We start from the raw sequence: 26,659 nt of genomic DNA on the forward strand, positions 1-26,659 counted from the left end.
AATAGACACAGAGACAGGCCCTTTAAAAAAACCAAAGCAGACCCTGGGATCAACTTTATTGCTGATGGTTGTGGCCTCTCCTCCCTATGACCCCGTCTCTCCAGTGGTCCATAGCTCCTCCAGGATAGCACAGGGCTTAGGCTCTGCTGGGCCAGAGGCAAGGGAGACAATCTGCCTTCCAAGTCTGCCCCCAGCTCAGTCCCTCCCCTGCGCCCATCCCACCCTATTGCACATCAAATCATGTAAACATGGCTATGGGCATGGCCCGGAACAGCAGTGAGGCAGATTGATGTGTAAACGAATTTGGGACGGGGAGCCAGACCCAGTCACCCAGCCCCACCTCACGCTGGGGCCCACAGTTAAATCTGGAAAAGCTGGGGGGCCCGGTCCCAAACTCTGGCTCAGATGATGCAACAGTGCAGACAGCTCAGCTCCCCTCTGCCACCCACCCTCTCAGATTCCAGGTCCTGAGGTCCACCCACCCCTGGGCACCCCTCCAGGCCTGGGCAGCAGATGGCAGTGTCCAGTTTTCTCCCTCCCACCCCCAGCTGGAGGTCACTGGTGCTGGGTCTTCCTAGATGCCCGGGGGAAACCGGAAACCGGCAATGGCAGTCTGTCCAGCCCTGTGGAAGAGGCAGGGTGGGCAGTCAAAAGCAGGATATAGGTTCAGTCCTCAGGGATAAGACAACCAAGCCACAGAATGGGTGGATGAGATACGCTGCAAAGCAGACAGCATGCCATCTCCCCTGCTTGGGATGACCACTGTTCCAGAGGGCTCCATCCCACAACCCCACCAGCCTCACCGCCACTCCCTCTCACCAAAGGCCCGGATCAGCTCTGCCCGCACAGCTGCGGTGAAGGTTTTCACCAAACAGAGAGTGGTGAGGCCCGCGAAGGCTGCATTGTAGAGGAACACGATGTAGAAATTGCCCAGCCAGTTGAAGCGTCCGAAGTCACCCAGAAGGTCCAAACGAGTGAGCCCTGAAGTACAAAGGCCAGGATGGGAGGTAGGCTCCCCAACCCTTCCCTGGCTCAGAGCCCAGCTTTCTGCTGCCTCCTGGTGGCCACATCTCAACACTGCAACTAATAGGTTGGCTTCTATTCATTCGTTATTCCTATCTCCCAAGCCGTGTCTCAGGGACAGTTCAGGGCTATTGAAGAAAGTGTCAGCAGCTAGGCTTGCTTTAACTTCCCTTCCAGAGTCTGGCATCTTCTCCTCCCATGGGGGGTGCCCTCTGGCTCCAGGAGTCCTGAGGAGCATCCTGGGCCTGCTACTTGTTCCTGGGCCAGGAGCCTACAAGCCAAATGTTCTTTTTAGTAGACAGAGCAGTGTGGAGGCTAAGAGCTCTGACTCTGGTCATGGCTGCTTTGGTTCATATCCGAACCCCGTCCTATCTAACTGTGTGATCTGGGGCAAATTCATTAAATATCTGTGCCTCCGTTTCTTCAACTATAGAGAAAATAATGGGACTGTGAGAATTAAATGAGACAACACACATAAAGCACTATATGTGCCAGGCACTATTCCAACACTTACCAAGCCCCTAACAATAATAATATAATCATCATAAATTAAAATTCTGGAGGGCTTCTCTGGTGGCGCAGTGGTTGAGAGTCCGCCTGCCGATGCAGGGGACATGGGTTCGTGCCCCGGTCCGGGAAGATCCCACATGCCGCAGAGCGGCTGCGCCCGTGAGCCACGGCTGCTGAGCCTGCACGTCCGGAGCCTGTTGCTCCGCGGCGGGAGAGGCCCGCGTACCGCAAAAAAAAAAAAAAAAAATTCTGGAGCCCCGCCCCCCCCACTTAAAAAATATTCCTACCAGCATCCAACCTTAAAGGAACTAACTGGTGGACCCACAGGCCAAGTTTCCTAAATCGCCATGGCATAAGTACAAATGGTAGAGTAGAGAGAATATGAACTTAAGAATCAAATAGAACTGACGTAAATACTAAATCATGTACAGTATATAGATGACGATGGTGGGGAGGTGGGGAACCTATGCAACTCCCCTACTACCTTGGGTGAAGCAGTTACAGTTTTGAACATTTTTACCAGGTAATGCTAGATCATAGCTAAAGATGGGAGAAGAACTGAGCATGCTATTTCATGCCCAGCGTGTAGAAAAAGCACTGACACTGGACTGGGGTTCAGGAGACAGAGGTTCTAGCCTGGCTTGGCCTTGCTTCAAACAAGCTGTATAACTCTGGGTAAATCAGTTAGCTTTTCTGTTTCTCTCTCTTTTTTTTTTTTTTTGGCCACGCAGCGCGGCAAGCCAGGATCTTATTTCCCCAACCAGGGATGGAACCCGCGCACCCTGGAGTGTAAGTACGGAGTCTTAACCGCTGGACCGCCGGTAAAGTCCCTGTTTTTCGTCTTTTAAATGAGAATGTTGGGACTTCCCTGGTGGTCCAGTGGTTAAGACTCCATGCTTCCACTGCAGGGGGCAAGGGTTGATCCCTCATGCCGCAGAAAAAGAAAGAACTGTTTATCAGATGATCCACCACAAAAGAAGATTTGGGGGAAAGTGGTGCTTCTCCACCAAAAAAAAAAAATGGAAGTAAGTAGGGGAGGCTGTGGGATGGATGTAGCAAATGGAAAAAGTATGAGCTTTGAAGCAACACTACTCAGCATAGCATTTTATAGAGCCTCTGTTTCTCCATCTGTAAAATGGAGATAATCCCTCCTCATAGGTTTGTTGTGGGAATTAGAGAGAGCATGAATATAATGTGTCTGCTTAGTACCAGTAGGTACTCAAAAAAAGCCAATTCTCTTACCTCCTTTTGCTACTTACCCAGGGTTCGAGAGAAGACAGGAAGTGCTGAGCTTAGGACCAGGAGACAGACACAGTTCCCAATTATCTGGGTGGGATTAAGGAAAGGGCAGGTCAGGGTAGCAGAGCTGCCAGCACCTAGTGCCCAGGCACGCCCCCCAGGCCAGCTACCTGCGTCATGGCTGTGTCATGCCATCTGGGCCGCAGTCCCCAGAAGAGTGGAGAGCTGTAGAATCCCACGACCGAGGAAACCATCAGGTAACTGTCACTGGGTTAGGGAAGAACTGGTCTGCTCCCAGGGATTAATGCCTCATCTCAAAGGGAACAGACCTCTCTCCCCCAGCGCTCCTTTCAAATCAAGTCTTTTCCTTCTTTCTGAACCCCGGGTTGGCCAAGTCTTGCCCCCTTCCCTATCACTCCCACTGTAGCTCTGCCCAGCAACCCAGAGGAGACAGGTTTGGTGAAGAGAGGCAACGGTGGGTTTCCAGAAAGATACAAGATGAGTACGACCTGAACGACGGCACCAAAGGAGCCCAGCTTGGAGAAGGAGACCTGGCCCAGGGAGGCACCCTGAGAGATGGAGCAGTGTCACTGTGCAGCACGCCCCACCATCATCAATGCCACCCGCACCCAGCCTACCCTCTGGCCTCAGCTTCTGCCCCCTCACCCAGCCTTTCTTAGGCCCTCCCCAAAAGATACGGTGGGAGGGCAGCCCAGTACCTGCATGCCCCGGGGCATGGCAGCCTCATCGATGAGCAGCTCCAGGATGTGGATGGCCACAATGAGCACAGACAGACCCTGTGTGAGGCAAGGTCATGGACTCCCATCCCTGTCCCAGCCCACAGTTGTATCCAGAGTTGAATGTTAAGAGCAGACACTCTGGTCCAACATTTTCAGTTTCCAGTTAGCTGTGTGGGACCTCCTGAAGGCTGATGCTAGCAAGAGAGCACCTTTGAGGGTATTATAAGATGCACCCTCTCCAGATGGGAAGGATTGCAAAAAGGCCAAATAGAAAAATATACCTCTTCCTCCAGACAAATAAGACTTATTCCCAAGTCCAGGATGTAGCAAATGGGGGGATGGACTGGATTTCGACCCTTATTTTCACCCCAGAGCAAACCTGCATAACTGCTTAGGCCCTGCGCGGCCTTGGGCAAACTCCTTAACTTCTCAGTTTCGTCATCTACAAAATGGGGACTGATGTGCTCAGCACAAGGCGGGACACAAAGTAGATACTCGCTGAGAGGCAACTACTATTATTGATGATAACCAGGTCCTTGCATCTCCTCCCTGCTCCCTGAGAAGGTCTAAGGTACTCATGGGCCTACTACCTCCCACCCCCACCAAGGCTGGTATCCGTACCGTCAGTACCAGCAAGCACAGCATGGCCAGTGGGTAGCCCAGGTTCCGCTGCCAGGCTGAAGCCTTCCGCCGCTTCTCTGTGCAGGGATGGGAAGCAGTTAGCAAGGGCCTAGAATGAGGCTCTCTTCTCCTTGGGGAAAGCAGGCATCCCAGTGCCTACCAACCCACATACCCAGCAGGACCCTCTGTGTCTGCAGAGCCAGGACCCGTCTGTGCAGCAGTTCCATGTCCAAGGGCAGCCAGCAGGAAGTGGGATCTGAGGGCAGAGAAGATGGTGCTGTCCCCGAGTCCCGCACAGGCCCTGCCCAAGCCACGCTCACCATCCCAACTGGGAAGAGCTGCGTCTCACTGCAAATCCTGCGGGTCAAAGCTGCCTCCTCAAAGGCTGAGCAGTGCAGCTGCTCCTCCAGGTCCTCCAGCAGCTGTGGGCGGGGGAAAGGGAGGGATGGGCTGTCAGAGGCTCCCTGATCCCAAAGGCCCCAGGAGAAGCCTGCTCATCTCAGGCCTCCTTTGTCCTATTCCTTCCCCCTCCCTCATTCACCGCCCTGCGGCCAGGCACTTTATGCAGTCCCTCCCAGCTGCCATGTCTTCTGCTTTGTATGCCTGGTGACCAGCTCCAGGTGATGAGGGTCAAGGATACAGGAGCCAGCAAAGGCTGTGGCCCTCTGCAAGGTGTGCACTGCACAACTGTAGGGTTGCTTCATTGTTTGGCTCCAGCTTTGCAGGAAGCCCGCCCTGCAGGATCAAAGGACAAGGGGCACTACATACCCGGGGCTTGACCAGCAGCTTCCCAGTGACCGAGAACATGCGGGCGAGACCTAGCGGAGTACACACTGTGGGGACAGGAGCCAGTCACCTACCAGACCCTTCTCTCTACCGCTTCCCCTACCCACCCTTCCATTCCGTCCTCCACCCTGGTTGCGCTGGCCTGAGGACCTTACCCATTCCCTCTCAGGTCCTGAACACTCACCCAGGAGCAGCAGGACCCCGAGGAAGGAGATGCAGGAGTAGAGGTAGGGGAGGTAGTACTCCCAGAAGTCTAAGGGTAAAAAAAAGTACGTCAGCCCATCTCTCTCCTCCTGCTTACTGGGGGATGACAGGCCTCAGAGTCTAGGCAAAGGCACAAGACAAAAGCCTATAGCGGTTAGGAAAGTAATGTAAATGAGGAAAGCTGGCCAGAAGAAGGAGCGACAGAGACTATAGCAAACTGGAGATCCTATCTAAAGGGCACAACCACTATTTGGCCCAAGTCACTGGGGCCTAGTGTGGCCAGATCCTCAACCTTGTCAAGCAAAGCCAGAAACCTGGATATTAATGTGAAATCTCCCCGTTTCAACGGACTCACATTTTTTTAAATCATTGTATGGGCCCAATGGAACACTTCTACAGGTTGGATTTGGCCTGAAATCCATCTGTCTGAAACTTCAGTCTAAGGGGGAAGGTTCCCAACTGCTCCACTTTAGAGGGATACAGTTGGTCCGGGCAAGGGAACATCGGCCAGCTGAAGAGTCAGCCGGCCTGGAGGGTGGGGAGGAAGCTGGCCTTCTCACCATACAGGGACTCCGTGCTGGCCTTACTGTTGTCCACAATGGCTGACGCCACCCACACCATTCCCAGCACCAGCAGAGTGAGGAACATCAGCATCACCACCGTCTCGTAGACCCGGGCCAGGACACCCTACAGGAGGAGGCAGTAGGTGGGGTGCGGGCAGTGTGGGGAAGGAAGGAGACGGCAGAGATGGCAGCTTGGCTGGGGACCCGAGAGGACCGGATTCAGGAGGCAGCGGAGGGCGTTTCCCGCTTACTCTGCTAAGTCACTCTGTCCTCCTGCCCCACAGTCCGGGATCATTCCCTCTACTGGATATCCTTCATTTGTAATCCCCCTCCCCAGATCCCTTCTCCATCCCTGTCTTGCCCTGGGAGGCTGACCCCGAGGTGTGTGTCACATAAGCTCTTTGCCCTCTGGTTTCCTGTTCACCTTGCCCAATGGGAAGGGCTGGCAGGAGAGTGGAAGGTAGGAAGAGAAAGAGTCCAGGGTAATTTTTTGTGTTTCCTCCCACCTTGGGCACCTTGGACACTAGCTCCTCTCCTGGGTGGCCACACCTCCCCAGTTTCCACTATCAGTGGCTTCCAGAAATTATTTCTTCCTTTGGCTCCCACAGGCTTAGGGGTGGTCATGACCTCCTGTTGTCACTAGCGCCTCAAGCTCCTTAGTGCTGATTAAACCTCTGCAAATAGTTTCTTCATTAAAATCTCTTCAGTTGAACCATCTCAGTGGAATCCTGTCTCCTGTCTGCACAGATTGATTGATACATTCCCCCACTCACCTTTCTGGAGCCAGCAAAGCCCTCAGACTCAGTGAAGAAATATGCAAAGGGCATGAGGAAGATGAGGGACAAGTTGGAGAAGAGGAAAACGAGGTTCCAGAGGCCTAGAGCAAAAAAGGAGAAGCAGAGATGGTCATTAAGGGGGGACCCCAACCCACTGGGGACTGACCATGTGGCAGGGAAGGCGGGAGGGATGGGGTGCTCTATGACTGATTAGCCCAGGCTGTCTGTGTCTGCCCTACCCTATCTGCTCTCCATCCCCACCCTCAGCTGCAACCAGGATCGATGTACCATGGATGAGGGAGCCGTTGAGCCACTGGATGTAGTAGTTCCGAGGCAGTGAGAGCAGCACCTCGTTGCTGATGATGGAGAAGGGCAGGAGCAGGACAGCACCCAGGGCGACTGCCAGGGTGAAGGTGCACAGCTCGAGCCTGGGCAGAGAAGGGGAAGTGCCTCTGATTAGCTCAGACACTCACTTCCCTGGGCCCAAGAAGCCCCATTCGTCCCCACAGGCACTTGTGACTTCTAGAACCAGCTGTAGCAGTGACAGACCTAGGGAAAGAGCTGTCTAGCTGGGGCTCTACCCACTGCCTCCCCACCGTAGCCCTTACCTCCAGGAAAGCCTTGGCATGTGGGATGGGAACAGCTCAGGCATTTATGGGAAACTGGTCGCCTGCCATATCACTTGCCCAGACTGTCCCCAGGAATGAGGTCCTCCCGCACTTGCCTATAGGGTGTGCCGGGCATGATGCCAAGCTAAAGTGCCTGACTTCTCTGCTCAGCTCAGGGAAGTGGATTTCTGAACTTGCCTTCTTCAGCCTGGACAGAGCAGGGTCACTCCATATGGCTATGCCCTATGGGAAGGTACTAAGGCAAAGCGGGGACAAGGGGAGTTGAAACCCAGCTTCATAGCCAAGGCCTGTGCCCTGGGCTGCATCAGCTGAAAAGAAGGGACAATTATCTAGTTGGTCCATGGGAGGTGAGAGAGGGGGGTTGCCTTTTAATCTGTTGCCTGTTGAATCAGAGGGGTCATCTCTATATTTTTCTCTTTAGGTGCTAGTGAATAATAACTGCCTAGAGTAAGGGCCATCCTCTCAGAAATAAGCATGCCCCGCCTTTGGGGGTTCCACCTTCCCCATCCCCTGCCGTTTCCATCAGTCTGTATCCCCACCCCACACCCTCTCCAGTGGCTGCTGGGAGGTGACGCCAAGCTGGAGCCACTTCTGGTGACTTAGGCCCGCAGAAGAGGCTTCAGAGTTCCTGGCCAAGAGGCTGCTTGAAGCTCCCGGCCCAACCTGGGAGACAGGAACAGCAGCTTTTCCAAGCATCCCTAGGATAGCGTAAAGCCAGAAGAAGCCAGAAATGGGGCAGAAGCAGAAACTCTCTCTTCTGACACCTTACTCTCCCCCAGCTCCAGGGGCCTCAGATCCCAGCTTCTAAAGGCTACTAGTGCCAGGTACTGAGGCAATGACACTTACGCAATCTTGTTGACTGTAGCATCTTCATCATCCGCTACAAAAGATAGAGGCATGGGGAAGAGGCAGGCCATCAGTGTGCAGCTCTGGGAGCCATCTGTGTTGCAGTGTGCTCTCCTGCTCCCTCCTGTCTCCTGAAAGAAGGGCCTGGGCCCACTGAGGCAGAGCTGGGCAGGAGGCCCTGGGAGAGCTCACACTATGAACCCCACAACCTATTCTCTGGCCAGGGTGGCAGCTAAAAAATCAGTGGTCCCAGGGGCTTCCCTGGTGGCGCAGTGGTTGAGAGTCTGCCTGCCGATGCAGGGGACACAGGTTCATGCCCCGGTCCGGGAAGATCCCACATGCCGTGGAGCAGCTGGGCCCGTGAGCCATGGCCACTGAGCCTGCACATCTGGAGCCTGTGCTCCGCAACGGGAGAGGCCACAACAGTGAGAGGTCCGCGTACCGCAAAAAAAAAAAAAAAAAAATCAGTGGTCCCAGGTGGAGAGAGTATGGACCAGAAATTCCCCCACTTCCCTCCTTCCCCAGCTCTCCTCCATCATAGGTTCCTCTTTGTAAGCTGCAAATACAATGAATGACTGGTCTGTGAGGTTGGTTACATCAGTGGCTAGGTATAGCAAAGGGAAATGGCGGGGGCGCAGGGCGGGGAGGGAGAATCATGGAGAAAGTCCCCAGGGAAATCACACTGAGGACTAGCTGCCTTCTTGTCTGAGGGTGCATAAAGCCGTCTGGAGGGGAGGAAAGCTTCAGGCCAGGACAGGAAGATCTGGACAGGCTGGAGCTAGGAACTGTGGTAAGTGTGTCCCTCCCCTTAACCACACAATGCCTACAGAAAGCTTTAATCTGAACTCTCTACCAAGAGAAAGGTCACCATCACCGGGTCCTGGGGTCCCAGTGGTCAGGGAGGTCTCTGAGCACTAGGAGCACTAGGAGAGGAGATGACAGAGCTTGTGCCCATGATAACATTCACCCTGCAGCTGCCTGCTTTAGGTTCACAGAGAGCTTTCACATTAGCCATCATATCTGCTCTACACAATGACAGTGGACTGGGTAGAGACTGTTAGGCTCATTTTGTAGAGGATGCAACTGAGGGTCACAAGAGTTGCATTACTTGCCCTGTGGCTCTGTTAGTTGAGGGACTTCCATCTAGACTTTCCACTCTACCACCTTGTCTCTGCCTGTGGAGGGAGGGAGGCAGAAGAGGCAGAGGCTCCAGAACAGCCACCCCTCCTTTCCCAGCAGGCACCATAGGCTGCTTCCCCTGAGGCTGGTGCCATGGCAACGGGAACACTGGCAGAGGGCAGGCAGAAGGGAGGGAAGTCACAGGTACCTGTGGTGAACTCAGCAGGCTTCTTGAAGCGGGTCAGGGCGATGTGGCAGAGGATGTAGAGTGTCGCAAACAGAAGTGTTGAGATCTGTGGCAGAGTGTGAGCGAGATGAGAAGCTCTAAGCCCCACACATTTCACAGCCCCAATGGCCTCTCTTAATTCCACAGGGACACTTTCCCAAAACTAGGCTCCATACTTCCAGGGGTTCCATCTTTCTCCCCAGTACTTCCTTCTAGTCAAGGCCTCAGGGGCCTACAAGAAGCATCAGACAGGGGCTGTCCCATGCACTTGGGAAAACAGTACCATGCCCAGCTCTACAAGGGTTTTTTCCCAGGAAAAAAATAGTTCCAACTGAACCCTGGTTGGTAAATTGTCAGAGAAGACGCCTAGAGATGCACATATCCGCACACCTGAAACAGGCCACAGAACCAGAGGGAATTTACTCCTAGCACATTATTGGAAAAGGAAGCAGGTTTGAGGGGAAGAAGGGGATGTCTGCATTGTCCTGGTGCTGCACCCCCCTCTTCCTCCACTCCCACCTTGATCCAAGCTCTAGGAGAAAATAAGTAGGAATAATGTTCCTAGACCAACTCAGAGCTTCCACTCTGTTTATTCAGGGGCCCTGAAAGATCAGGTCTGCTCTGGGCCAAACTAGAGCCTCTTTGATGCCCTGTCCTTAATAGTAGGCTTTAATTGGGGCCCCACATCTATAAAGTTTCTAGAGCTGGCATCAGTCCCTTTAAAAGCTATCAATCCCTGGTCCCTACCTAAGGTGATTTGCAACTGCAGGGTAGGCCTCAAAGGGTCTGTCCCATGCCCCTGGGGGACTACTCCTCCAATGGACAGTTATGGCAGGACTTGGCCAGGTTATTCTACACATGCATGCATCCCTACTCTACCGCAAGTAAGCTGCTATTGCCCAGGGAAGGAGCCACTAGACAGCTTGGCTCCACAACCAGGGCCAGAGAATCTTGAGATGTTATTGCGTTTGAAGTAGGCAGGATCAGGGACTTCCCTGGTGGCGCAGTGGTTAAGAATCCGCCTGCCAATGCAGGAGACACGAGTTTGAGCCCTGCTCCAGGAAGATCCCACGTGCCATGGAGCACCTAAGCCCGTGCACCACAACTACTGAGCCTGCGCTCTAGAGTCTGAGAGCCACAACTACTGAGCCCACCTGCCACAGCTACTGAAGCCCGCACATCTAGAGCCCATGCTCCGAAACAAGAGAAGCTGCTGCAATGAGAAGCCCATGCACCGCAACAAAGAGTAGCCCCCACTCGCCGCAACTAGAGAAAGCCCGCACGCAGCAACGAAGACCCAACGGAGCCAAAAATAAATAAATTTAAAAAAAGAAGGCAGAATCAGTCTCATAGGCGCTCCAGTCCCCAAGAGGAGCTGACCCTACAGGGAATCTGCATACAGCTCTCTATGCAAAGAGAGAAGTCATAGACCCCAGGAGAACCAAGGGTCCAGGACAAAACTGTAGCTTTTAATATCAGGGAAGTAGGGTAGAATGAGCCACTCAGATTGTAACTGCAAGATTTTTACTGCCTAGTGCTCTGCCCTGGGCTTGCTTAATAAGCAGGAAGGTGGGAGGGCTCAAAAGGTCAGACTGGAGTTCCACGCAGTTCCATGCAGTTCCAGCAGAGGCTAGGTCATTTTCTAGAGCAGGGGATTGGAGCCAGGTGGGGGAGGTACTAGAAGCCTTCAGGCTGCCCTTGGCCAGCACTGATGTCCTCAGCTAATGGGACTAAAGGATGGGGGAGACATCCAGGAGGCTGCTTCTCTGTCCAAGGTCTCATCCCTCCCTGTTCTCTAGGAATGTGGGTCTCTGGCTCTACACTGTCTCAAGGCCTGGGTGTGCCTCCACGATATGCCCAACCCTGTCATGTGGAACTATCCACTAAGAAACACACAAGGAAAGCTTCCTGAAAGCAGATCTGGAGCTCTACACATGGACAGATTTACTCCCTACTTCTCAGTCCTCACAGATAAGGGCAGACCTAGTTATGCCATGGCTCACTTTAGCCCTCCTCCAATCTGAGGCTGCCCAGGGCAGACTACGGCCAAGTCTGAGAAAAATGAAGGATGACCCCATCAGTGGGTTCTCCACTCACTAACTTCTATTCTTCTAAACCCTTCCCTTTCCCTTTAGTATTTGTGGGTGAGGGCTACCCAGGGGAGCTCCAAGGGAGGAGACAGAGAAGAAAGGAGAGAGATGAGAGTTCAGAGCCGGCCTGAGAAAGATGCGATCCCCTAAACTCCACTGGGTGTCCCTGGCCCAGAAGTGAGGAGTCCCTTGCTGTGTGGCAGTTTCAGCTGTTACTCTAGGTGGCAGTGAGGCAGTAAGGAAAGCAGCCAGGTGCCCTCTGTAGCACCGGGGGAAACCACTCACAGGAAATCCCTGAATGGCTGGGAAGCTAGGAAACTCGGCTTGCAGGATTTCTAACAAACACCAATAAGGGGGAGGAAAAGAAGGGGAAACTTTAGTTGTTCCCCATCTCTACACAGTAGAATCCACCTCAGCAAGAGTACTTTCTTCTAAAGTGGGAAACCCACCAAAGTCCACTGTTCGTCTCCCCTTCATCAAACATTATTTGGGTTTGAGGGGTAAGTGCAAATAAGCCTCCCCCCAGCCAAACCCATCCCTCTCCAACCATCTGACTAAAACCGGCAGGCTCACCAGGCTCCCAGACACACGAAGACCTGCACTCCGAACATGGGCGGGGGTGGGGGACAGGAGGGGGGGAGGGGCGTGTCGAGTGGGAGGAACGGAAACCGATCGGCTTTGTTTATCGCGCAGCTACCCAGCTGACCCGATCTAGGGATTCGCCAGCCCGAGCACTGGTCGGACCAGGGCCCTTCGTCGTTAGCCCCTGGACCAAGCATTGTCTGCCGGCACTCTGAGCCCAGGTGGTCTCACTCCGACCCGGACCCTCCCTCTCCCGCGACCCCCGTTCCCCACTTGGTCCTACCCTTCCTGCCCGGGTCCCGCACTCACAATGCACTCGCGGACCTTCTCGTGGAATAGCTGCTCTCGCACGGATAGCACTTCGTAGTCAGCTGCTTCCATACTCTGCTCAGCATGACTGGGGCGGGGGTGTCTCCGGGCCCGGGGAGGACCAGCGGGGATGAAACCGCCGCCGCCAAGCACCCGGACCCAGCGAAGGAGCCGTTTCTTGCAGCCTGTGACGAAGACTCGGGGTAATCTGGGGCTCAGGTTCTGTCGTCTGGACGCCCTTCCCTTAAAGGGGCAGGCACCCGCGGGCCTCGTTTTAAAGGGCCCCGGCCCCCCGCTGCTCCCTCCCCTTTAAGGTCAGGCTTCCGTAGAGTTTCAACGCAGACACCAGCCGATAGGCACGCTAAGAGGAAGCGCAAGTCCCGGTTCTATTTTACAAGAGGCAGAGCGACAACACAACGGATGGGCGGGATCATTCCAGGGAGCGGAACTCATTGGTTCCTACTGAGCTGCCGCTCTTCGCTAGAGGAACGCTGATAGGCTCGCCCCGTGGAAGGCGGGATCTTTGGGGCTTACCGGTGCTCGTTCTAAAACTAAGCAACTGTCTTTTTCACCTCCCGTAGTTGATGAGCAACGAGTGTGACCTTGGTTAAATAAGCCATTTGGATCAGGCCATCCAGGTGGAATGTGAGAGCACCATAGGGTTCTGAAAGGTACGGCTGCTCAGTAACAAAAGGCCCGTAGTAGCATTTTCTTTTTTTTTTTATTTTTTTATACAGCAGGTTCTTATTAGTTATCTATTTTATACATATTAGTGTATATATGTCAATCCCAATCTCCCAATTCATACCACCAGCACCACCACCATCCCCTCCCGCTTTCCCCCCTTGGTGTCCATACGTTTGTTCTCTACATCTGTGTCTTTATTTCTGCCCTGAAAACAGGTTCATCTGTACCATTTTTCTAGGTTCCACATATATGCGTTAATACAGGATATTTGTTTTTCTCTTTCTGACTTACTTCACTCTGTATGACAGTCTCTAGATGCAACCACGTCTCTACAAATGACCCAATTTCGTTCCTTTTTATGGCTGAGTAATATTCCATTGCATAGTAGCATTTTCTGAAAGTGTTTATTGTGGGGTGAGGAACCCACTGCCGCCAAGTTTTCACTCAGTCACTTTTGTGGGAGCCCTAGTGTGTGCTAGAACAAATACCAAAGAAAAGTGGATAAGAAACTACAGAAATATCCATCTGAAACTTTGTGAGGAAATGCCCACAGGGGATCATGGGCTGAGTCAAACATTAGCTGACCACCTACTATGTGCCACTCACTTTATAGATTTTATCTCATTTTACCCAGGGAAAGCTATGATTAGCATTTTAGAGATTAGAAAATGGTGAGATATTGTCACAAGGGATGCAAGTTACCTTCCTATGACCTTGATACATGTACTGTTTGGGAAGTCCCACCTTCATGGAGTTAAACCCTTCCTCTAAAATGGAGGGAGTAGTACAGGGAAACTTAAAAGAAGGGATGAGTTTTGCAAAACCCCCCACTGAAGAATAAGAGCGCAATTCTAAAGGACTAGACTGTGTCCCGTTACTATCTGAGCAAGAGTCAGGGGCCAGAATGAACAAATGAATTCTGTACTCTTGAAACAGGGCATGTACCTTTATCTCTATTCTGTTTCCCCAGTGATTTGAAGTAGAACCTTGGGAAATAAAAAGCATATACTTGTATATACATACATATTTGTGTGTATGTTATATATAATATACTACATATGTGTATGTATGTATGTATGTATGTATGTATATATATATGTCTTTGGTAGTAGCAAGATAATGAGAGGACGTGAATAGCTGATTTCCCTTTTAGCAACCAAGCTTGGAGTGAAGAGAATCCAATGAGGAGAGTGGGCAGAGATAGAAAGAGAAGATAGCTGGCTGGGTCCTTGGCTCTGTTGCAGGGAAGGAAAGGAGAGCACAGGGAGGTGGCTTGGGCCTATTGCGTGACCTTGGTGCTTAACTCTTATCTTTATCTCAAGCCAAAGTACTTTAACGATCTTGTTAAAACACAAATAAGATCTGCCCCTGCTCAAAATCCCTCAAAAGCAATCCATTTGCACTTAGAAATTCACCTGCCTTATAGTAAGAATACCAAGCCCTGGGAATTCCCTGGCTGTCCAAGTGGTTAGAACTTTCACTGCCGAGGGCCCAGATTCAATCCCTGGTCTGGAAACTAAGATTCCACAAGCCTCGAGGCGCTGCCAAAAAAAAAAAAAAAAGGCCCTCAGGGGTTACCAAATGGTGGCCTCTGGGCTGCATTAGACATGCTGTGTTTTGTTTGGCTCACAGAATCTTTAATAAATTTGAACAAACATGCCCTTGTCCGCCCAGCTGTGCATTTGAGTTTGTGACCTGTGAGCTAGCACCTCTCTACTGCTTCAACTTGGCATCATCTTCACCCTGACCTTTGGTCAGTTCCTGGTGGACCCTGCGAAGCTCTTTTCTTCCCCAGGGCTCTGCACTTGCTGTTTCCTCTGCCTGGAAGAGCGCTCCCCTTCCCCCTGCTTCTTCCCAATTCACTTTTGGTTGGCTGTGGTCTCCTTCAGGTTTGAGCTTAAATGTTACCCCACTGCCTTATCTAAAGCAACCTATTTTTGTAATTTCATTTATCACAAGTTGCCATAATTTAATTTGTTTGCATTTGTTTGTTTCCCCCGTATAGACTCCTAAAGGGAAATAATCATATTTGTTTTGAATGTGGTTATTTCCTTAGCTCTTAGCACCATGCCTAATTCATGTAGGTGCTCAAATATTGGTAAATGTAGTGAGAAAGATGGCAAGCATTGCTAATTATCAGAAGAGCTGGGTTCTGGTTCTAGCACTGTCATCCTGGGCTATGCTTGATCTCATTTGCAAAACTGGAAGACCCTTAAGATTACTTCCAAATCTATGAATCTAATGCTCACAGTCCTTTACAGTTTACAAGGTGCTGTGACATCACCCAAGTCACAGACTATTACAGCTGATTCTTTCAACAGCTGGCTAACATAAACTCTGCTTAGAGACTTATCATCATCCAGAATGTACAACTGAAGTGAACTTTAAGAGGCAAAATATCAATAAACAAATAAACTGGAGACCTCATAGTATAAGACAAACTTGAGCTCAGAACTGAGAGAAAGAATCTAGAAGACTTCCCTTGAGAAAGTAGTTTTGAGCCCAGCAGCAATCTGATTTATTTGCCCACAGGTCCTTGAGTCCTTGTTTACAAATCCATGGGAAGCACAATAACTTTTTTCCATTGCCTATGTTTAGAATTGGTGAAAGCTTTTGTTTACTAAATTACCACTCAGAACACTATGCAAAAAGACACTACACATTCTCTTTTTAAACTTACCAAATCTCGTAAAGTTGCAGGATACAAAATTAATGCACAGAAATCTCTTGCATTCCTATACACTAACAACAAAAGATCAGAAAGAGAAATTAAGGAAACAATCCCATTCAGCACTGCAACAAAAAGAATAAAATACCTAGGAAAAAACCTACCTAAGGAGGTAAAAGACCTGTACTCAGAAAACTATAAGACCTTGATGAAAGAAATCAAAGATGACACAAACAGATGGAGAGATATACCATGTTCTTGCATTGGAAGAATAAATATTGTGAAAATGACTATACTACCCAAAGCAGTCTACAAATTCAATGCAATCCCTATCAAATGGCATTTTTTACAGAACTAGAACAAAAAAATCTTAAAATTTGTATGGAGACACAAAAGACCCCAAATAGCAAAAGCAATCTTTAGGGAAAAAAATGGAGCTGGAGGAATCAGACTCCCTGACTTCAGACTATACTACAAAGCTACAGTAATCAAGACAATATGGTACTGGCACAAAAACAGAAATATAGATCAATGGAACAGGATAGAAAGCCCAGAGATAAACCCACACACCTATGGTCAACTAACCTATGACAAAGGAGGCAAGGATATATGATGGAGAAAAGACAGTCTCTTCAATAAGTGGTGCTGGGAAAACTGGACAGCTACATGCAAAAGAATGAAATTAGAACACTCCCTAACACCATACACAAAAATAAACTCAAAATGGATTAAAGACCTAAATGTAAGACTGGACACTATAAAACTCTTAGAGGAAAACATAGGAAGAACACTCTTTGACATAAATCACAGCAAGATCTTTTTTGACCCACCTCCTAGAGTAATGGAAATAAAAACAAAAATAAACAAATGGGACCTACTGAAACTTAAAAGCTTTTGCACAGCAAAGGAAACCATAAACAAGATGAAAAGACAACCCGAAGAATGGGAGAAAATATTTGCAAAGGAATCAACGGACAAAGGATTAATCTCCAAAATATATAAACAGCTCATGCAGCTCAATATTAAAAAAACAAAAAACCCAATCCAAAAATGGGCCAGCTCATGCAGCTCAATATTAAAAAAACAAAAAACCCAATCCAAAAATGGGCAGAAGACCTAAATAGACATTTCTCCAAAGAAGACATACAGATGGCCAAGAGGCACATGAAAAGCTGCTCAACATCACTAATTATTAGAGAAATGCAAATCAAAACTACAATGAGGTATCACCTCACACCAGTTAGAATGGGCATCTTCAGAAAATCTACAAACAAAATGCTGGAGAGGGTGTGGAGAAAAGGGAACCCTCTTGCACTGTTGGTGGGAATGTAAATTGATGCAGCCACTATGGAGAACAGTATGGAGGTTCCTTAAAAAACTAAAAATAGAATTACCATATAATCCAGCAATCCCACTACTGGGCATATATCCAGAGAAAACCATAATTCAAAAAAACACATGCACCCCAATGTTCACTGCAGCACTATTTACAATAGCCAGGTTATGGAAGCAACCTAAATGCCCATCAACAGATGAATGGATAAAGAAGATGTAGTACATATATATACAATGAAATATTACTCAGCCATAAAAAGGAACAAAATTGGGTCATTTGTAGAGATGTGGATGGACCTAGAGACTGTCATACAGAGTGCAGTAAGTCAGAAATAGAAAAACAAATATTGCATATTAACGCATATATGTGGAATCTAGAAAAACAGTACAGATGAACCGGTTTGCAAGGCAGAAATAGAGACACAGATGTAGAGAACAAACGTATGGACGCTAAGAGGGATGGTGGTGGTGGTGGTGGTAGTGGGATGAATTGGGAGATTGGGATTGACATGTATACACTAATATGTATAAAATAGGTAACTAATAACCTGCTGTATAAAAAATAAATAAAATTAAATTTCAAAAAAAGACAATCTGGTTAACAAAATAGATTGAAATCAATCTGAATAAGTAAATAATAATAATAATAAACTTACCAAATCTCCCTTTGTCCAAATCCTATCTACTTCCAAGCCTCAACCCAAATATCTTTTCTTCCAACTTTTCTTGAAGGGATTTCCTCCTTATCTAAACTCCCAAAGCAACATCCAGTTGTATAGTTCAGTGACCAGTTAGACATATATGCACTGTCTCAGACCATTCATTACCTTGAGGTGTTATTTAAATCTTTTGTGTTGTTTAACTTTACCTCCATTTATGTGTTTTCTCCTTTCCTCTCCCCTTAGAGAGTTGGAAACCTGTATTTGGCATCTAATTCACCCCTTTCATTCCAACACCAGTTCTTAACCCAGTGCAGTTCTCCCAGTGAACACTTGAAAGAATGTTTGTGGATTTGATCTGTCCAGGAGATAAATTACCTATTCTTAGTAGGAAAGGGGCCATCTTGACTGTAGAGAGTAAATTTCAATGTCCTCAAGCAACACAGGGAAGGGAACTAATCCAGACTGAGCCTCCTCTAAGTGCTAAGCATTAACAGATACTTTACAAAGATTAGTTTATTTGGTGTCACAAGGATCCTACAAAATAGACTTTATTTTTTTTTTAATAGATGAGGAAACAGTTCAAAGAGATTAAGTATCTTGTACAAGGACCTACAATAGTAAGTGGTGTAACTGGGATTTGAACTTGGTCTCTCTGACTCCAAAGCCTCCTTTTTTCCCAGTATTCTGCAGTTGCCTCTTAGTAGATATACCCCCCTAGTTCTGTATTCCCTTCATTACTCTACTGCTTAGATACTTAGTGTAATAGAAGGCTAAAACTTGAACTTCAGTATCCTCAATAACCCTGGTACCTTCCATTTGTATCTAGAGGGCTCACTGTTCTGCTCCTTCCTGTGGGGCTACCTTTGAGCTTCCAAATGATGAAGACTTATTGCTGAACAGCACTTTGAGAGGAGCAGACAGAAGGCCCAGGGCCACCCATCCCACAGGTGACTGGGATGGGAGAGGGACAGAAAGGGGCATTAGGAAAAGTTGCTCTTTTCTTTAAATGAAAACTTCAAAAACTTTTCATTCAGATTATAGGTTATTTTCATTTTCTCTTTGCTTACCTACATGTCCTAATTTTCCCACAGAAAACACAATAAATACGGAAAAATTCCTGCTCACTCTAAGAATACCATGGACTGAATATGTCCCCCCAAAATTTATATGTTAAAACTGTAACCCTCAATGTGATGTATTAGGAGGTGAGGCCTTTCGGAGGTAATCAGGTTTAGATGAGGTCAAGAGGTACAGCCCTCATGATGGGATTATCTTTTTTGGGGGGGGGGGCAGCCACTGCTGCAAGATCTCCCACCAGGGCTTGAACCCATGCCCCCTGCATTGGGAGTGTGGAGTCTTAACCACTGGATCATGAGGGAAGTCCTGGGATTATCATCTTTATAAGAAGAGGAAGGGAGTAAAGTTTTTTTCTCTTCTCCACATGAGGATGCAGCAAGAAGACCGCCAGCCATCTGCAAGCCAGGAAGAGGGCTCTCACTTGACACTGAATCTGCTAGCACCTTGATCTTGAATTTACCAGTCTCCAAATCTTTGAGAAATAAATGTTTGTTGTTTACACTATCTGATCTATGGTGTTTTGTTATAGCAGTCCAAACTAAGACAGGCTATAAACCTTCTTCCTTATCTCTGATGGAAATTGGACTAATTCCTAGAAATAGACCGGCAACTTTGGAATTGCCCTCTTGTCTAGGTTGCCAGGGAAGCCAGAAAACCAGAGGTTCCCATTAGGCAAGGACTCTCTGGGTCTGAGAACTTTTGTTGTTTTTGTTGTTGGCAGGGGTGAGGGAAAGGGTTTAAGAAACATGTTTTGAGAGATTCTGTTCCTTTGTTCCTACCTATCTCTGACTTCTCCAAAAATACTTGAGAAAATAGTCATAATTAAAGATTGGCTTGAGACACCAGGAAAATTTGTGAAATCTTAGACTCTGGGAATCTTAGAAGGATACTAGAAGTCTTCAGTTCTGCCTGTTTGTCCTTCATGACGTGGATGGCGCTGTGGTCCATTGTTGGGCCTAGCTAATTGTTACAAAGTGAGCTGCAACGTTCTTCCTCATCCTTTACTGTGCTTTCTGGGTTTTAAGGAATGAGTCTGCTGCCATTTCTGGACAACAGCTCTTCATGGGTTTCTCTTGTAATCTAAACATCCTCATTTCTCTGAGTTGCTTTACCCAGTACCCCTTGCCATTCTACTTACGCCTTGGAGGAAACTCGCTTGTCTGTCCATATCCTTCTTGAGGTGCCCAGAACCGGGTAACAATTTGCATAGTAGGGTGACCAGTGAAGAGGATAGTGGGAACGCTCACTTGCCTAGCTTTACACAGTGTTATATAGAAGGAATGTCTAAGGTGACATCAGCCTGTTCTGGCAGCTGGGTCACACCTTCACTCATGGCACACATGCATTTGATCAATGTGAGCCAGTAGCAGTTCCTGCATGCTAGTACCATGAGACATTAGAGCTGAGACCTTAAAGCTGGGCCAGAGACAGGCTGAAGAACTTTTTTTAAAAAATATTTATTTGGCTGCCCTGGGTCTAGGTTGCGTCTTGTGGGATCTTTGTTGAAGCATGTGGGGTCTTTTAGTTGCGGCACACAAACTCTTATTTGTGGCATGTGGGATCTACTTCTCTGACCAGGGATCAAACCTGGGCGCCCTGCATTGGGAGCATGCTGTCTTAGCCACTGGACCACCAGGGAAGTCCCTGAAGGATATTATTTATGAAGAATCTTTAGAACAGAACAGCAGCTTTCCCTTCTACCTCCATTTGATATCACTGTCCACCCTATAGTGTCTTCCTGAGGCATCTTAAATCTTTGGGTCTGGGGAAAAAAGGAAGGTAGCATAGGGACAGTCACCTCTAGCTTTCAGAGTTAAAAGTATGAATCTGCTTTTGCTCAAAATTAATTCTTAGACTATGAAAATATATAATTGAGAATCTGACCTAGTCTTACCTAGCCTTCAAGGCCTTGAATAGGAGACACTTGGGTTTTCATCATCAAAGGAAGAGAGTATGAGTTAACTGGGCAAAAGTGGTGGGATCAGTTACGGTTGTAAAAGGTATTATAGGCAGAGAGAAGAGAAGAGTGTTCGAAGGCCCCAGGAATGAGGTGATGGGCTTAATTCCATCACTGCTGGACACAGTAACATACAGCAGGCTGTCAGTTGGGAGATGGGTTGGTCAGTTGAGGGATGGATGGGTGGGGTAGGGTATTTATTTTGGCAGAGAGGAAGAAGCTGGCCCCTGAAACACAGTGATATCAGTATCTACATGATGATGTCCACATCATCAGGTGGTTATTAATTTTGTATCAGTATTGAGTTCAGTTTGATCTGGCAACATGCTCCTCCATTATTACATGTTGACCCCAAGGCCATATTTTTAAACTCATTCCACCCTGGGAAGCACCCTAGAGGCAGGAGCTGAAGTCAAGAGCTCCAGCAGTGTGGGGATTCCTGTGGCTGACTGATTCACAGTGACCTAGCAGGAGGCTCAGCTGCCTCCAGGAATGGACAGAACAAAAAAGTGACAAGCCCTTGAATGCCAGGAATGCCAGGTCAGTCACTTCCTGTTTGTGGTGTACCTTTTAGGCTCAGCTCCAAAGTGACAGGGAGAGCAGAGTTCACAAATCTGAGCTTGACTTTTCCGGGCAGAGAACTCCTTGTCAGTGGTGCCATCTGCAGGGCATTAAGGAATTTGCCAGGAATTTGATGGGACTGGGAGGGGAAAATGGCATCTCTCTCCTCCCTCCCTCAAACTCTTAATCTGAGCATGTCCCTAAATCATAGCCCTGGTCCTCCATAGGGCTAAAAGACCCCTATTTCTTGTGACTTTTTGGCAGGTAATATTTAAGGAACCTGGTCCTACAAGGTAGGACCAGGGCTGTGGTATCACTTCCCTTCTTCCCTGCCAACCGAATCTGTCCTCTGTAAAAAACGAAGTGGGCTCCTCCCATTTTAAGGTCACCTCAGTGAGGTTGAGAATGCTGGGTTGTGAAGGCACTTAAGCATTATATTATGGTGTTAAAATTTTGTAAAATGTGGACTTCCCTGGTGGCACAGTGGTTAAGAATCTGCCTGCCAGTGCAGGCCATATGGGTTCGAGCCCTGGTATGGGAAGATCCCACATGCCGTAGAGCAACTAAGCCTGTGCACCACACCTACTGAGCCTGTGCTCTAGAGCCTGCAACTAAGCCTGTGCACCACACCTACTGAGCCTGCATGCCACAACTACTGAAGCCCACGCACCTAGAGCCTGTGCTCCGCAACGAGAAGCCACCGTAATGAGAAGCCCGCGTACCACAACGAAGAGCAGCCCCTGCTCGACACAACTAGAGAAAGCCCACACGTAGCTATGAAGACCCAATGCAACCAAAAATAAATAATTATAAATTTAAAAAATTTTTAAATGTGGGTGGGTGTAAATTGAAGGTGTTGATGTTGTTAAGGTTAATAATCATTATTATCAGTATCATCACCCTCACCATCTCTAAGTAAATCCTTCTTGGGCTTTATTTCTATTTCTTTTCTAAATAAATGGTTCATTCTTCCTTGGCAGTAGCTCTGGTGTCCTGCTGAGCAGAGCTGTCAGGTCCTGAGGTACCCCGCCCCTCACTTCCCAAGCTTGGACACACAACTCTAAGCTTACAAGTCCTTCCGGACTTGATTGCCCTATTTGCCACCCCTCAACTCCCCACACACCTGGAGAAAGACAGGATGGAACTCTATAGTGCAAAAGGGGAAATAGGCCCAGAAGGTTCAGAGAGCCCGACTAGTGACAGAACAAGGAATCAAGTGTCTCAGTCAATCTGTTTCCAAGGCCTCTCTACCCTGAGGCTCAATTTCTCAGAGGGTGCTAAAAGAGACTTGGGCCTGGAAAGAAAGTGAATGTGTTTTACAAAACCCCAGTTTGCTGTATATATATGAAAGAGAGCAATAAAGAATCTGGCTTGAGTGAAATAAATAATCATTATTTATTTTTACTTCCATTACTCTGTGAGCCCTAAACCTTACCAGGCACTGCGATTGCTGCTGGGGCGACTCCCAATCCCCCCACCAAAGGAATGCTTGATGGCATTTCCTGGTTGCCTCAGCATTTCAATATAACCATTTCCCACCCCCATGTCCCACACTTAGTATCTCATATTACCAAAGGCTTTGACTACTAGTACCTGCTAGTTATCATCTTGACCTATAAGATTGGAAACAGAGGGGACAGAGGGAAATACTGAATTTGAGCAGCAAGTCAAATCAACAACCAAATAACTAGGGTATAAAGGGGACTGGATAGTTTCGGAGTCTAGGTAGGAGGTGTCTGTTCTAAAAAACAAGCAAAGACACTGAAATTGGAGTTTGAATTGTAGAAAATGGAAAATCCCTTCCCTCTATAGGTTTCCTCTCTTTTAAAAAAATGAAATATTTCAAGCATACAGGAAAAAAGGATAATATAATTGATATTCTATTTGATAGAAACATTAACCCTTAGGGTTTTGTATATAACTCCCACTGATCCTTGCCTATCATTGTGTAGTTTCCTCCCACATTGAACAGGACTGACATGTGTTACAAATAGGATATTGTAGAAATGAGTGTGACTTTCGAGGTCAGGTCATAAGACTTTGTGGTATTCAACTTACCTTCTCTTAGCTCACTCTGGGGGAACACTGCTCCCATGTCATGAGGACACTCAAGCAGTCCTATGGAGAGGTCCATGTGGTGAACTAAGGCGACCTGCCAACAACCAGCACCAACTTGCCCGGCATGTGAACCAAACCTCCAGCTCCAATCAAGCATTCAGATAACTGTACCCTCAGTCAACATCTTTACTGAAACCTTACGAGAAATCCTGAGTCACGACCATCCAGCTAAGGTGCTCCTGAATTCCTGACCCTCAGCAACTGCATGAGGTTTTATATATAGTTTTCTTTTTTAAACACATACATTAAGCCACAAAGTTTTGGGGCAATAGATAACGGCATTGAAAACACCTATATACCTACCACCCAAGCAGTCATATCGCTTTATTTACTACAGATCTTTTCTTAAAAATACAAACACCCCTCCCCCCAAACAAAAATAAAAATAAAACATTAGATATAGTTGAAACCCTGGCTTCTTCTCTATCCTGCCCCTGCCTTGCGCCTCAGAACTCCTAAAAAATAAAAAGCACCATGGCACACTGGATACCTAGTGTGTGCTTTTCCTGAAAAGCTCTTCTCTGTAATTTCGTTTCCCAGGCTCCAGCCTAGTTATCTTTCCCTCTTGTATTGCAGAAAAGAACAGAACGACTTCCCAAAGGTTCTTTAGTCATCTCTCAAGATGGTCTGAGAGTTCAACAATAACTCAAAATCCTAACTGCATTTGGTCACTAATTCCGTTAGGATTTCCCTCAGTGCTTTAAAGCCCTGGGATCTGCCTTCCCCTGGGACCTGTGGTATCAGGCTATATGGGTGTTGCTGTGCCACCCAACTGAGCTTTCTCTCTGAAATGTCTATAGACTGATTTTTTCAGTTGAGGACAGCTATTTTTAAGTCTATAGGATTTACGGACTAGGGAAAAAACTGATAAAATTTTGGTCTTCTCTACTCTTAAACCAAAACATCAATGTCTTCAGACCTTAATAATCCCTGTGCTTCCTGAATTTGAAATGTACATCTTCTTGGAGGCAAATGAGATGCAGAGGATTCAACCTATCTCTATAGTCAACTTTAGATGTAGCCAAACTATATACTGGAAAGAATGTAAACTATGCCAAGTGCTACAATTTGTAAACTTTTATCCTAACCTTTGCAAATGTTGCCATTTCATCCCTTGTAAAGCCCCACTCAGCCGCTTCCCCACACGTGCACATAGCTTACTCCCTTTTTTCTATACTAGGATTTTTGATCACCAGCTTTCTGATCCTGCAACTTTTCTTCTCCCATCCTCCCTACAGGCGGGAAACAGCTTTTACATCTTCCTGCTCAAATATTCTCCAGCCTCATGTTTACCTGTTCAAGGGTCACTAAGATTTTTTTGTTCCACTGATAGGTTAGCAGGCCTCTTTAAACAGCAGTATTTGTAGCATATTAAAAATTACTTCCCATACCTAACTTGTAATTACCCAGTAACTTCAAGATCTAGATTAGCAAAACCACTCTCATCTGAATTTACATCTTACCAAGTCCCCTGACCTGGATTTCAACACTGATTGATCCAAGAGTGGATGTATGTGTAAGTGATTCACTGTGCTATACACCTGAAACACATTGTAAATAAACTATACTCCAATAAAAATTTTTTTAAAAATTAGGTGTACATCTGAAAACAAAGAATCTTGGTTAAGGTGGTTAAGATGAAGTTAACAGACCAGTTTCAGAATCCAGCTCTTCTGTTTTTCCAGACCAATGTGCTCCTTCCCCCCCAAAGAGATTTCTAGAGTGAAATCCTTGATATTAACCACCCTGTTGCAGAGACTTTCAGGTGTAGCAGTGGTAGCACATCCTGAATTGGAGAAACCAATTTAGAAGAACAGAACTTTCTTTCTTAAAGCCTTTACTTTTCAGACATGACAGAAAAATCTTACAGGTACACATGAAAAGCAATACATGATCACAGGTGAAAGTGAAGACAATCTAGTCAAAGCTTTTACTCCTGTCAGCTAATGCTGAAGCTGAAGTTCTGCGTATGACATGCTGCAGGGCTGAAAGGAACGGTAATTAGTATTCCTCTCCTTCTTCCTCTCCCTCTCCTTCAACAGAATCTACACCAACCTCCTCATAATCCTTCTCAAGGGCAGCCATGTCCTCACGGGCCTCAGAAAACTCTCCTTCCTCCATGCCCTCACCCACGTACCAGTGAACAAAGGCACGCTTGGCATACATCAGGTCAAACTTGTGGTCCAGGCGAGCCCAGGCCTCAGCGATGGCTGTGGTGTTGCTCAGCATGCACACAGCTCGCTGTACTTTGGCCAGGTCTCCACCAGGTACCACAGTGGGAGGCTGGTAATTAATGCCAACCTTGAAGCCAGTGGGGCACCAGTCCACAAACTGGATGCTGCGCTTGGTCTTGATGGTGGCAATGGCAGCATTGACATCTTTGGGAACCACATCGCCACGGTACAACAGGCAGCAAGCCATGTATTTACCATGGCGAGGGTCGCATTTCACCATCTGGTTGGCTGGCTCAAAGCAAGCATTGGTGATCTCTGCTACAGAAAGCTGTTCATGGTAGGCTTTCTCAGCAGAGATGACAGGGGCATATGTGGCCAGAGGGAAGTGGATGCGGGGATAGGGCACCAGGTTGGTCTGGAATTCTGTCAGATCAACATTCAGGGCTCCATCAAATCGCAGGGAAGCGGTGATGGAGGACACAATCTGGCTAATAAGGCGGTTAAGATTTGTGTAGGTTGGGCGCTCAATATCGAGGTTTCTACGACAGATGTCATAGATGGCCTCATTGTCTACCATGAAGGCACAATCAGAGTGCTCCAGGGTGGTGTGGGTGGTGAGGATGGAGTTGTAGGGCTCAACTACAGCTGTGGAAACCTGAGGGGCTGGGTAAATGGAGAACTCCAGCTTGGACTTCTTGCCATAATCGACAGAGAGACGTTCCATCAGCAGGGAGGTGAACCCGGAACCAGTTCCACCGCCAAAGCTGTGGAAAACCAAGAAGCCCTGAAGACCTGTGCACTGGTCAGCCTGTTACAAAAGAAGAATAGAAAAAATATAGTTATTGCTCTTTGTGATACCCTCATAGTAATCATAATAAATATTTTCACTTTTCATATTAACTCCAAAGATTTAGGTTGTATTCTGACAAGAAACACTTTTTAAAAAATGTAGACCTTCCTTAAATTACTCAGCATTACTTTATTAAAAATATCTCCATTAATGTTTATAGAATGACATCAATAGTTCATATTTTGGGCTTCCCTGGTGGCGCAGTGGTTGAGAGTCCGCCTGCCGATGCAGGGGACACGGGTTCGTGCCCCGGTCCGGGAAGATCCCACATGCCACGGAGCGGCTGGGCCCGTGAGCCATGGCCGCT

The 26,659-nt window shown here is 47.8% G+C and overlaps 2 protein-coding genes across 6 annotated transcripts in view; both read right to left on the bottom strand.

The window, feature by feature from the left end:
* Positions 1-21: 21 nt before the first annotated feature.
* On the bottom strand, positions 22-12,633 carry LMBR1L (limb development membrane protein 1 like). 3 transcript variants are annotated; one of them, XM_004274370.4, is made up of 17 exons: positions 12,264-12,633; positions 9,265-9,349; positions 7,938-7,971; positions 6,751-6,890; positions 6,460-6,563; positions 5,684-5,810; positions 5,104-5,172; positions 4,902-4,966; positions 4,483-4,555; positions 4,306-4,389; positions 4,134-4,210; positions 3,492-3,569; positions 3,268-3,341; positions 2,943-3,033; positions 2,793-2,859; positions 820-981; positions 22-623 (listed from the first exon to the last, which is right to left on the bottom strand). In XM_004274370.4, exons 1-17 carry the CDS (start codon positions 12,333-12,335, stop codon positions 556-558), a joined length of 1,470 nt encoding a protein of 489 aa, XP_004274418.1. In that variant the 5' UTR covers positions 12,336-12,633; the 3' UTR covers positions 22-555. The 3 variants fall into 3 exon arrangements, with proteins under 3 accessions (XP_004274418.1, XP_033292276.1, XP_033292277.1); XM_033436385.2 differs by lacking the exon at positions 12,264-12,633 and having other exon boundaries at positions 7,938-8,068; positions 9,265-9,348; XM_033436386.1 differs by lacking the exons at positions 7,938-7,971; positions 9,265-9,349; positions 12,264-12,633 and adding an exon at positions 7,187-7,205.
* Positions 12,634-25,148: 12,515 nt separating this feature from the next.
* Positions 25,149-26,659, bottom strand: part of TUBA1B (tubulin alpha 1b) — a 45,922-nt gene continuing 44,411 nt past the window's right edge. For all 3 annotated transcript variants that reach the window (XM_049694914.1, XM_049694913.1, XM_049694912.1), the window contains exon 4: positions 25,149-26,310. In XM_049694914.1, coding sequence (XP_049550871.1) covers positions 25,330-26,310 — 981 coding nt within the window. In that variant the 3' untranslated portion in view covers positions 25,149-25,329. The remainder of the gene's footprint in view (positions 26,311-26,659) is intronic.

This window comes from Orcinus orca, chromosome 11 (genome assembly GCF_937001465.1).
Source record: "Orcinus orca chromosome 11, mOrcOrc1.1, whole genome shotgun sequence".
NCBI lineage: Eukaryota > Metazoa > Chordata > Mammalia > Artiodactyla > Delphinidae > Orcinus > Orcinus orca.

What these genes read in the sequence shown, in the direction of transcription:
- LMBR1L (XM_004274370.4), bottom strand. Translation starts at nt 12,335, where the DNA reads ATGGAAGCAGCTGACTACGAAGTGCTATCCGTGCGAGAGCAGCTATTC. An exon ending in GCTTTGCTGGCTCCAGAAAG is followed by an intron (nt 5,811 to 6,459) that starts GTGAGTGGGGGA and finishes CTCCTCCTGTAG; the next exon opens with GGTGTCCTGGCCCGGGTCTA. An exon ending in ATGACACAGCCATGACGCAG is followed by an intron (nt 2,860 to 2,942) that starts GTAGCTGGCCTG and finishes AATCCCACCCAG; the next exon opens with ATAATTGGGAACTGTGTCTG.